This window comes from Abrus precatorius, unplaced genomic scaffold, assembly GCF_003935025.1.
Source record: "Abrus precatorius isolate BTA unplaced genomic scaffold, Abrus_2018 Scaffold2, whole genome shotgun sequence".
Taxonomy (NCBI): domain Eukaryota; kingdom Viridiplantae; phylum Streptophyta; class Magnoliopsida; order Fabales; family Fabaceae; genus Abrus; species Abrus precatorius.
In genome coordinates this window covers 9128998-9141994 of record NW_020874362.1, presented here as the reverse complement: position 1 = coordinate 9141994, position 12997 = coordinate 9128998, and the positions used below count along the sequence as shown (strand labels likewise).

At 36.0% G+C, this 12997-nt stretch overlaps 2 protein-coding genes across 2 annotated transcripts; both read left to right on the top strand.

The window, feature by feature from the left end:
• The first annotated feature begins 460 nt into the window (after positions 1–460).
• LOC113859414 lies at positions 461–868 on the top strand. The gene is made up of 2 exons (XM_027492195.1): positions 461–625; positions 722–868. The coding sequence occupies exons 1-2, from the start codon at positions 461–463 to the stop codon at positions 866–868; spliced, it is 312 nt and encodes a 103-aa protein (XP_027347996.1).
• A 3725-nt stretch (positions 869–4593) lies between these two features.
• LOC113858302 (probable apyrase 7) lies at positions 4594–12785 on the top strand. The gene is made up of 2 exons (XM_027490873.1): positions 4594–6757; positions 11575–12785. Exons 1-2 carry the CDS (start codon positions 4888–4890, stop codon positions 11880–11882), a joined length of 2178 nt encoding a protein of 725 aa, XP_027346674.1. The 5' UTR covers positions 4594–4887; the 3' UTR covers positions 11883–12785.
• The last annotated feature ends 212 nt before the right edge of the window (positions 12786–12997 follow it).

Genomic DNA, 12997 nt, shown 5'->3' with positions numbered 1-12997 from the left:
TTGATTAACATAAAGTATAAGTTGGAGAGGCTTGCAGACTTGTACGTGAGGGAAATAGTCAAGTTACATAGAGTGTTGACCAGTGTGGTGTCTAACAGAGACCTGAGGTTTACCTTGAGGTTTTGGGAGAGCCTGCAGAGGGTGTTAGGCACTAAGTTGAAGCTTAGTTCAGCATATCATCCACAGACAGACGGTTAAACCAAGAGAACTATCCAGTCCTTGGAGGACTTGTTAAGAGCTTGTGTACTCGAGCAACAAGGAACTTGGGAAGAGTGCCTGTTGCTGGTGGAGTTCACTTACAATAACAGCTACCACGCCAGCATCGGAATGACACAATTTGAAGCTCTGTATGGACGGAGATGTAAAACTCCTCTATGCTGGTATGAGAATGGAGAGGCTACTCTATGTGCACCGAATATAATCCAAAGGTAGAATGAACAAATCAAGATTATTAGAGAAAATGAAGGCTGCACAAGATAGACAAAAGAGCTACTATGATAAGAGGAGAAAGCTGTTGGAGTTTCAGGTGGGTGACCACGTGTTTTTGAAGGTCTCACCTGTGACCGGCATTGGGAGAGCTCTTAAATCTCGGAAGCTATCTCTTAAGTTTATTAGGCCATTCGAAGTACTGAGTAGAATTGGTTCTGTAGCATATCACATAGCACTACCTCTGAGTCTCTCAAATTTACATCCGGTGTTCCATATGTCATAACTCAAGCAGTATGTGTCGAATCCTTCCCATGTGATTGATCTTGATCCGGTTCAAGTGAGAGAAGACTTGTCTTATGATGTATATCCGATGAGGATAGCGGACCACTGTGTTAAACAGCTTGGGGGAAAGAAAATCTCATTGGTGAAAGTGGTATGAAACTCACGTGATGAGGGTGATGCCACATAGGAAACGGAGAGTAGAATGAAAGAGTTATATCCGAGATTATTTGTATAACTTGTGTGTATTTGGTTGAATTTCGGGGATGAAATTCCTTCAAAGAGTGGAGAGTTGTAACGCCCTATTTTTTGTAATATTGATTATTATTATTATTATTATTATTATTATATATAAACGGATGTTGGAATGTACACTTGAGTGCGTGATGGATATTGAATGTTAATATGTATGTTTGGAACTAGACTAAAATTTGACTAAGTATTTGATGCACGGTGTTCTTGCTACAGCGAGACATCTCTCGCTGTAACGAGAGGACCCTGGTTGGAATGTACACTTGAGTACGTGATGAATATTGAATGTTAATGTGTATGTTTGGAACTAGACTGAAATTGGGTAAGTATTTGATGCACGGTGTTCTTGCTATAGCGAGAGATGTCTCGCTGTAACGAGAGGACCCTGGGAGGAAGGCGTGAAACTGTTGCCTTCTCGCTGTAGCGACAAAACAACAGTTTAGGGTGCATTTCTGGGTGCAGTCTCGCTATAGCGAGATTCTGCAGAAACTAGAGTGCAGTTTCTATTGAGATTTTTGTTGTAGCGACAAGGGGCGTCGCTGCAACGAGAGATGCCTCACTGCAGCGAGAATGTCTCGCTGTAGCAAGAGTGTCGCGACAAGAAAGGAATTTAAAGGGGTTTAGGGTTGGGGAACCTCATTTCTCATATTTACCTTCAAAATTTCTTTGATCCTCTCAATCCCAAACCCTATTCCACCGATTAAATTGCCTCCAAAGCGCTTCGTGAGTTGGATTGAAGGTTGGATTCGTGTTGGAAACACTTGAAGGTGAGTTTTAATGGTTAAGGTTTCAGTTCTCGTCCCTCTTCTCTGTTTCCTGGGTTCTCATGGGATTTCCATGCGTTTTATGATCGAAATTTGTGTGGAGGTTCTTTTTCATTGTTGATTCGTGTGTGGATCTTCAACTCGAGGTAATTGGGGACTCTACCCTATCTTAGTTTGCTTGAGGATCCGTTTGATTGTTGTGTTTTCGTAATGTGATTGAGATAGGATGTGTGAACTGGCGTATTTCAATAAATAATGCATGATTGGGTATGATTTTGATAACGTTAAAACCTATTATGAGTATATTTTGATTAGGAATTGATGTTGAATGTAATGACTGAAATAATTGAGCCAAATATGGATGAATGAGTGAGTGTACCTGTCATTGATGAATGTGAATTATGTTGTAAATGTCGTGTAATGAATATAGGCACTTGTGCCGTGTACTATGAATAAATGTGAGCCTAAGTGTCGTGTAACGTGAATGACTATGGGCATTGTGCCGTGTGCTGTGAATGAAATGTATGTAAATGGGGCGTGTTAAATGTTGTTGTAATGATGCTATGAATGGTTCAGCGATATACTAGAGGTGTGGAAGATGAGACAGTAGAAATACTTTAGGGAAGAGAGAGTAGTGGTGACACCAACTGTGAGTGTGGGTACACCACATGCCACACACTCTCCTCCTAACTAGACCTCTGACCACTACCTTTATCGAGCGACTCGTGACTGCCTATGCGGTATCCGTGAGGCGAGGGTAATCGACGATTGTTCATGGTGTGAATCTGTAATCACAGTGCCATAGTGAGCGTAGCTAGCATGCAGTGAGCGCACATGAGTGTTGTATGATGAAGTTTGATGTTATAATGAGCGCACATGTTTGTGATTGAGAATGAAATGATGGAATTAATATCTTGTACTTGTTGATGCATGATTTAAAACATATTAGAAAATGTGTGGAATGGGTAAGGTAAGACTATGCTTGTTTATGTGTGTGTATGATAGTGTAGAGTACTTACCCTTATATTTATTTTTCAAGTGACCAAGACGATCAGCACTGGACTTAGTGAAGGATGGATGAAACTGCTGTAGGACTTAGGAATTTGTTTTGAAATATTTGATGTACTCATTAAGTCGTGTAGCAACGATTTAATACAAGTTGCAACCATCCTTATTTTGAAATATTTTAATGAACCATGAATGGGAAAAAACTATTTTGAAAGAAATTTTATTTTCTCCTTTTTTTGAAATTTGATAATTAATGAAATTAAATTTAAGGTATTACACTATGAAGTCCTCAAGGAATCCCAGGGGTAATGATGATAAAAGTGTGATGAATGTGTAGTATAGAAATTGTATGATTATAATATATGTATTGTAACATATCAATTGGTGTTGTTATGATATATGTGTTATAATACATCGACGGGTATGATTAAAATACATGTATTGTAACATATCAATTGGTGTAATAATATAATACATGTATTATGACATATAGCTCAATGTAAAATGTATGTGCTTTATTATGAGAATGATTTGTGTGTTATTGTTAATCAATGTATGTTAAATATATATTAGAAGATATTTTTAATATTATATAATATTTTCTAGCAAATAAGGGACTTAGTAAGGTAGAAAATACTCACCCTTACTAAACATTTTCAAGGAATGGACTTTGAAGAAAATAAAAGAATTGGTTTATTCTAAGATTATAGTCTAGTAATATTTGAAGGAAAGACTGTTTTGTAGGGTTTAGAATAATTTGAAGAATTGTAATATTTATTATTTACATTTTATATTGACTGGGTTATGTAAATACTTCAAATTTCAAATTTTAGAATTTATAATACTTGAATAAATTTTGTTGTAAGTAATAATTTTAAAGTGTATTTGTAACATTGACGATTAGTTATTTTATGGTGATTTGCAATCATAGAAAAAAGAAAATTTATTCTCTTGAGAAGCATTATTAATAATGTTTTAGACTTATACGTATGCAATATGAATTATTTAATTTGTTAAATGTAAACTTAAATCTCATTTTATCACTTTAAAATCTCAAAACTATTTCTTTTAAAATTTTAAATACTTTTAAATTTTATAAAATTTCATAAAAAAAATATAAGTTATTTTTATTTAATTCTTTAAGTTATAAAACAAAACAAAAATATTTTCTTTTTCTTTTTTTATTATGAAAAATTTATTTATTTTAAATAAAGAATTAAAGATGTTATATTAATTCAACCATTAAATTACTTAATACTGTCTTCATAATCATGTATTTCAAATTTTACATATTTAAATATTTATAAGTATGTTATCTAAAATTTAATATTATTTATATTTAAAAAATATTACACATTGAAATAAAATAACGTAATAAAGTATTTATATATTAATATTTATTATAATGTCAATAAATTTAAAAGAAAATTTTATATTTTTTTAAAAAGATGGTTGCAATTATTTTTTAATATCTTAAAAATTAAAAAAATATTTATATTTATTTTTTTAAATAGCCTGCTAACCTCATTATTTATTATAAATATTTAATATAAAATTAATGTAATAATTATTTTACATATGAAAGAGTATATAATATTTTTTTATTTACAAAAAATATAAAAATTACTTAATATATTTTACTTTTATATGAAATTTTATAAAATTAATTGTGTAAGTGTTATGTCAAAAATGATAAATTTATAAGTGATTGATAATTTTGAAAAACTTATTTATTAAATATGACAAATGGGCCTGGAGCCCATTTGGTGTATCAGGCCGATGATGTAACATAGCATCAAAGTAAACAAAATGATCAAAGAAAAAAAATATAAAAACTGGCCACCCTCTTTGTTTTCTTACCAGTAATCAACGACGCAGTTCGGTGCAGAGATCTGCGTGCATTTCGTTCTCTCTCATTCACTGCACTTTGGTCTTGAAACTGACACTACACAACTGCGTCTTCACCCTGATCTCGCCTCAACAACAACCACTTTCACTGAATTGGCTTTCTCAGTGTCCCAAAATCTGAATCAGCTTGGGACTTTGTACATTTGCCTCATCCAACGCGATCCTCAGCACTCACCATGCAACGGAATGCCTCATAGCTCTCATCCCAATCCTCTTGATCCAAGTCCTCTCTCGCCCTTCAAAAGATATGGTCTTTGGCAAAGTCTCAGCCGCCAAAAACAACCTCCGAATCTCCTCCTCCCTTCAGGATCTCTCCTCGTACCGCCACCTCGATCCCCAAGATGTCGCCGTCTCTGTCACCCCCGATTTGAAGAAACCCCATCACCCCCTCCTCCACAAGGAAACCAACTTCGCCACCAGCTTCTCCAAAACCAAACCGGTTCAACCCTCCAACCCGGTTCGCAAAAAATGTCTCAGACTGGTCTCAATGCTTCTCTGTGTCTTATTACTTCTTTTTCTGATTTACGCTGTTTATTCTCACTGGTCCCAAGGGTCGGGGAAGTACTACGTTGTACTCGATTGTGGAAGCACGGGGACACGTGTCTATGTTTACAAGGCCGAGATTGATCACAAGGAGGATAGTAACCTTCCAATCGCTGTTAAATCGTTGAAGGAGGGTTTGCAGAAGAAGCGTGGTTCGCAGAGTGGGCGTGCCTATGATAGAATGGAAACTGAACCGGGGCTTGATAAGTTGGTGCACAATGTTTCTGGTTTGAAAACTGCGTTGAAACCGCTATTAAAGTGGGCGCAGAAGCAGATACCTGAGAGTTCTCACAAGACTACTTCTTTGTTTCTTTATGCTACTGCTGGTGTTAGGAGGCTTCCTTTTGAGGATTCCAAGTGGTTGCTTGATAATGCTTGGAATGTTCTTAAGGGTTCGCCTTTCGTGTGTCGAAAGGATTGGGTTAAGATTATTACTGGCACTGAAGAAGCTTACTTTGGGTGGATTGCACTTAATTATCATAGTGGCATTTTGGGGGTTAAGCCTAAGAAAGCTACTTATGGCGCGCTCGATTTGGGTGGTTCATCATTGCAGGTTACATTTGAGAGTGATATTCAACAGCTGAATAGTGAGACTAGCTTGTATGTTAGGATTGGATCTGTGAATCATCATCTCACCGCGTATTCGCTTGCTGGGTATGGCCTCAATGAGGCGTTTGATAAGTCCGTGGCGCATATTTTTAAGGAGTTTGGGTATAGTGATGCGGATGTGGCTAATGGGAATGTGGAAGTTAAGCATCCCTGCTTGCAATCTGGGTACAAGAATCAGTATATTTGTTCTCATTGTTCTCCTGTTGGCCGAGGAGGTGAAAGTCCTAGAGTTGATGGGAATGTGTTGGGTAAGAAGGGAGAATTGAGGACTGCAGTGACAGTTGTTGGTGCTCCGAATTGGCAAGAATGCAGTGCACTTGCGAAAGTTGCTGTCAATTTGTCTGAATGGTCTGATGTCAGTCCAGGGCTTGATTGTGAAGTGCATCCTTGTGCACTTCGTGATAATCTCCCTCGCCCATTGGGCCACTTTTATGTGATTTCTGGATTTTTCGTGGTGTATAGGTTCTTCAACCTAACTTCTGAAGCCACGCTTGATGATGTGTTGGAAAAGGGTAGGAATTTCTGTGAAAAAAGGTGGGATGTTGCTAAGAAAAGTGTTGCTCCTCAGCCCTTTATTGAGCAATACTGCTTTAGGGCACCGTACATTGCATCATTGCTGAGAGAGGGTTTGCACATTACTGATAAACATATAACTGTGGGCTCTGGAAGTATCACTTGGACACTTGGGGTTGCTTTGTTGGAAGCTGGGAAGGCATATTCTGCTAGATTTGGGCTTCATGGTTTTGACATGCTTCGGATGAAGACAAATCCACTTATTCTTATTCCCATTTTGATACTTTCTTTCATTTTTCTACTCTGTGCTTTATCATGTGTTATCAAATGGACACCAAGGTTTTTCCGGATGCAATATCTTCCACTTTTCCGGCATAACGGTGTGTCCAGTGCATCTGGTCTTAATATCCCGTCTCCTTTCCGGTTCCAGCGATGGAGTCCAATCAATTCTGGTAAGCTATTTAACACATGATATCTGATTTTCTGATCCCCATGAAATTTAATTTCTGAACTTACCACAACTTAAGAAACGAAAGTCTATAATATTCTTTCTAGTTAGTGTCATTCCATTTTCACAACTGATGATTTCTGATGATAATTTCACGAAATTACTACAACTCAAACCACGAACATTTATAAACAAATTATTTATTGCCATTGTCATGTATGCTTTTACAAACCAAGTATACAACGTATTCAACTACATTGGCCTAGGATGAAGGGGGACATGATCTCTGTTAGGTTTTCTCAATTGGATTCTTGATTTGAGGAGTTTTAACTAAGAAAATGATCCATTGTTGAGCATAGATGGTTGTTACGTGTTCTTCCTTTACAAGTGAACTAGAGTGATGCAAATCTGGCCATGCACCTTAGTGCTCCAGTATGTGAAGCAAAATTACCTTTGTAGTTAATATCTTGATCCCTTATTTGGGAAGAGCAATATCCCAGCTTTCCTAGACTGATGTGGCCAATGGATATTATTTATATATTTAATTTTGTTACAGAAGAAAGATGATACATTACATACGGACTGACGTCAATCAAACTTTCTTCTTTCATCCAAATTTGAAGACTAACTCTAATTTCTATACGAATAACTTTTGTTAAAATGTATGAAAAATATCCTGTATTATCTTGATTCTTGATCATCATATATTGGAATAAGTTAGAGTAATTCATATTATCTCTTAGGATTAGTTTGCATAGAATTATAGATTCTCAGAATCTCCTAAGTTTGAGTTCACATAATTCCTTATTATCTAATGTTCTGTTTCCCTTTTAGTTAGGATTATGATTTGGTATTACTTATAAATAAAGATTAATGCTTTTGGTTTTATGAACATCATCAAATTGTGATACATCCCACTGAATTAAGCTAATATCAATCATGCAGTAGTCAGTCTTTTCCTCTCCCATTTTCCTCCCACAATACCTTAAACTTTATAATTTAGCGTTGTATCAGATCAGTACCTCCCTCCATGATTTGTCTCATCTCTATTCTGCTGCTGAGTTCGCTCCTCAATTATGGAGCTCTACTTTATTTTTCATGTTCTTTGCTTTCAAATTAGTTGTCTTTCCAGTTGATCTTTGATTTTTTGTCAGATTTGTTTCTGTGCTGCTGCTTTTTTGTTGTGACCTACTTCAGCATCTAGCATGTTTCATTTTGACAACCACCCAATTTGAGTCATGATCCCAAAGTCAACTCATACTTTTCTGGTTCTCTCCAGCACGTTTCAGCATTCGCGCAACTGTATATAATCTTTGTAGTATCGGGAACTTGTGCTGATGTCCCCTTCCCTGATCTATCCTTGTTTCATCTGTTTCAGGACCCATGCCTCCTTATTCTGCATATGTAGGGCTGTATGATTCACATTCTAGCATCCTAAACATGGTCTAGCCCTAGTCTTAGTCCTTTGCACAATTGAACCCCAGCAATGTTTGTCCAAGATGCAATCTAGCGCAAGCTTTTGTACCAAACGCACTTAAGCCCTAATCTCATTCCCAGACACCGTCTAGCCCTGCTAATCTCTATGTTAGACACCCTGGCCATGTCAGTCTTCAGTCCTGGATGCTCTGGAGTCTGGTCCCACTAAGCATCAATCTCAAGATGATGATCATTGCAGACACGTTTGGTAGAGCCAATATTTCTTTGAAAGGGTTTAATTGTAACAAGCTTAGAGCTTAATAGGCTTTAACAAGAAAATTGTTAAAACAGGTGAAAAATATTTAATAGTATCTTGATCATATCCTTATTTGATGAGGATTATGATTTAGTATTAGTGTAAAATGATGGTACAATTGAGCGCACATAGATTAGTTACTGGGGGATTATTTTAATTTAATCAGTGGTCTAGTAATGTATTCATTAAAAACTCAAGGAAAAATTTGTTGATCATGGTGATCTTATCTAGCTTAACTCAAATTTGTTGAATACACAATGTGGTATTCGTGATATTGGTAGTCCTAGACCATAAAAATTATTACAAAAAAGGCTTAGTGCTTTAGATTTTATGAACATCATCACCAATTGTAAGACATCACATCAAGTTATGTGAATATCAGTTCTATAATATTCACACTCTTTTTTGTTCTTTTTGTCCCTCTGTCTAAAACTACATAGTTTCATCAAGTTCAAAGGTTTTCTAAAGAATTGCTCCTTCATTTTTGTCTAGGAAAGCAGTCTAGGCTACTTTTGTATAGTGCATATTTAGAGTTCTCTCAGTTATGGTTATGTGCCAAATATTCATTTTATTTTTCCTTTTACATTGTACCTGCAACATTTCTGGAGCTAGGGATAGTTAGAAGGCTACATGAATCTTATTTGATTGCCCACATGGGAATCAATCATGTACTACAGTGCAGTGTTGTCAAGATCGCAATAAAGATTGCACCATCATCGATCTTAATCACATATAGATCACAAACATGGAGGACCGTTATCAAGATCGCAATCTTCCTCCCAAGGACCGCAAATTCAATCTGATCTTTTGCGCATGGGTTAGTGGTTCAGGTTTATGGATACTCTTTGGAAAAAAACTCATTTCCCATAAATTTTAAACCCGATTTTTGTGTTGAGACCATTTCCTCTTGCGTAATGATGATTTTTAGCCCTAGGTTAGAATGTTTTCACTCTTTCTTTTTCATTTTCGAAACTGCCTTCATGCTCTTTGCATGGTCCTTTGTTTCACATTACCCAAGTGCTGTTGTGAGGTTTTCTGGTTTTCTGTTACCATTGACACTATTGTTTGTGGCACTGTTCATGGTCCTCTGGTTTCTAATTGTCTGCTCCTCTTTGCCATTGCTTTGCATCATGACTGCTATTCATGGGTCCTCTATTTTCTGGGCTTATTTTTTTATTTCTTAGAAAAACTTATTACTTTTTTGGCTAATTGTGAGTTGTATTGGATCATATGTTTATTAATTTTTTGTTTATATTTAGTTAAAGCATGTGATTTGGAGATTATTTTCTTTATCTATATTATTTTCTATACATATGTATATGATTAAGTATAATTTTGTATACTTGGTAGGATCTTACGATCCTTGTTATGATCCTATGATTTAGGATCATGTACCCCCATTGTCAATCTTATGTAGGATCCCGATTCTGATAACATTGCTACAGTGGCATTGAGTCTTGACTGGTGATTGCTCCAAGTTTCATTGTGTTGTTGTTTTGTGCTCATGATCAACCACAGCAAAATTGTGGAAAGTAGTAGCCACTGCAGCCCCTATGGTGTACCAGGGGAAAAAACCCCTCTGTGCTCCTTTTTTTTTTTATCCAACCCTTTCTTTTTGGGTATTTTCATGATTTATCCTTTTCTTCTTCCTTCTGAAGATCCTTGATGGAACACAAGCATTGACCTGTGTTTCAATGCAAACACTCAACCAACCCCTAATACACTGCTCATCAGCATTTCTTTTCCATGCCGATGTTTTCCAGCACTCCTACAGCTTTGTTCTGATTCCTGACTCATGCCCTGCACACCGGTCTTTGATATTTTTTAATTGTGTTCTGACCACTTATTACTCTCATCGATGCCGTGTCTTTTATTTTATTAGTAATTATGAATATGCTACATCTTCTTGTTTTGAGATTTTATTTCCATAAAGGGGGGAGAGAGAGAGAGAGAGTTTTTAGTTTTCTATAACGCTTCTCTCTCTCTATTTTGTTTTTGAGATTGGATTCTTATATATCAGCAAAGCTCAAATGATTGCTGCTACATACATTATTTACCTTGTCTTTGATAATCTTCAAATTAGGGGCCATCCCACTATCTCCCATCGCATTGCAGTGTTTTTGGGATCATTTGCTCACGACCAATATTTGGGATTTATAAAATATGGTCGTCAATCACAAATTTATGGTCTATTTGATTTGAGAGAATGTTTTCTGTTTTATTTCCTATTTTCACTATTAATTATAAAAAGCCCCCATGTTTTCACTTTATTTCTTTTTATATGAAAATTTTTTGTTGAACTTTGTGAACGGTCCTGATTCAAATCAGCAGTATAGGGAGAGTGGCTGGTCTTTCTCTTAAGGTGGGTTTTGGGGTTAAGGTAACAACTTTATCCAAAATGCTAACGGCAATTGGACTTGTGCATTTCTTTGCTTATATTCTCTTTACTTCTCTCATTTCCATCCAATATGGAACTTCTTTATTTTGCAACTGAATGTATAGGAAATAGCAAAAATAATCAAATGTTTTTAATCTGAACTTTTTATACAAATATTTGAAAACTTGAGATAAAGTGAAAACAAGACATTACTGTAATTATTAGTGATAGAAAATAGAAAATTCGAACAAAAATTGTTTTCTCAAACCAAACAGATTCTTAATATTCTAAGAAATTGTGTATCAAATTCACGTAAGGGGATCTTTGGCAAATGCTATATCTGAAATGCACTATACAGTTACACTGTTAAATGCTAATGATTAAAAAATATATCCTAATTATATTGTGTGCTCATAATGTTTGAACGTTGGAGAGAAGACCCTTGAAAGCATCGGTGATCCATGTAGGCAATCTAACGATAAGGCTTAATTGTAGTTGTTGTTGTGCTCTTAGTTTTTCCACTGTAACATTTGCTGTTGACAAAAATGTGTATCATGTACTTCTACAACATAACGTGGTTTGTTTCAGTTTATTTACGAAATATAGATGGGTTGTTCGTTTTGGATAGTTTGAATGTCTGCGGAATCTGTGTACAGTGTTGGTAATATTTCTTTACGATAGCTTTGATGCCAATGTTCGTATGGTATTGCAGATGGAAGAACAAAGACGCCACTCAGCCCGACAATTGCAGGTTCACAAGATAGACCATTTAGCCTGGGGCATGGTCTTGGTGATAACAGCAGTGACATCCAGCTGATGGAATCTACCTTTTACCCATCAGCTAGTAATGTCTCGCATAGTTATTCCTCAAGCAATTTAGGACAGATGCAGTTTGACAGCAGCAATATGGGGACATTCTGGTCACCCCACAGAAGTAAGATGCGGCTGCAGAGTAGGAGATCACAGTCCCGAGAAGACCTGAATTCCTCACTGGCTGAGGCACACATGGTGAAGGTTTAGGACATCGTCTTCTGGAAACTTTGGTATGATTACACTAATATCTTCTCGAAATTTACTTCTTTTTTTTTATATATAGAGAAACCGTTCTCTTCCTTTCAGTTTTGCTTTATCCATTCTTCATAGGCATTCTTTACTGTAACATAAGAATAGTTAAAGGTAAATACTATACTATATACTAGTAAAGCACATGCATATTCTTTTTGTTGATTGATCTTTTTATGTTTTCTGAAGATTAGTACAGGTTCCTTAGCCATACTTAAATAAGATTCCCACTCATTTAACCTATGTTCTGTAATTTTGGACTCTGTACTTGTGCAACAAATTTTTTATTTTGGACATGAGTTGTAGGCCAATTAAATTGAACTGCCCGAGATGAAAATTTTCAGGGCATAGCCAGACCATGTTGTCATTGTACTGCATAATTAATGATACTTGTTCACAAAAGGATATCTCAGTTCTTTCCCTTCTATTTTATTTTTCTCTAAATCTTCACTGCAAGCTGTAAAACATTTATACATGATTGTCCCAGCATTTTGGTTTTTGTCATGGAGATGACCTGAGGGGGCCAGATCGTTTAATTCCAAACTAATTTGCTTCGCCTGGATCTCACTTCTAAACTTACTTCCTCCACAAGTTGCATAGCACAACAAACAAGCACTTTTCCATCATTCCTTACCACTCTCCCTTAGTAGCTACCGAGTCTCCATGTTCTGCCACCACTGTACAGATTTCCAGTGACCATAACCTTCAGATATTAATTAAGCATCAAAGTCTTCTGAGCACGAGAAGCTCATCAAACTGCTAAGATCAATTCATTTGTGCCTGTTTTCATACCATTTTTCAGACTAATAACGCCATTACTACAGAGAATCTCAACTTGTTTTATAGTTAGTGGTGACTGGGAAAAACACACTGAAAAGTTAAACTACCGAAAAGTTGTAATATAGTACAATGCTCATGTTTTACACGAATAAGCTATTGATTTCAGTTGTGTAAAATTTCTTCGTTTTATGGCTTAAGATATTATTTATACGTTTTCAAAAGAGTAAAATTTATGATGAATAAAATTAAATATTGACATTTTGAAAAATATCTGCACAAAGTGACCGAGATGG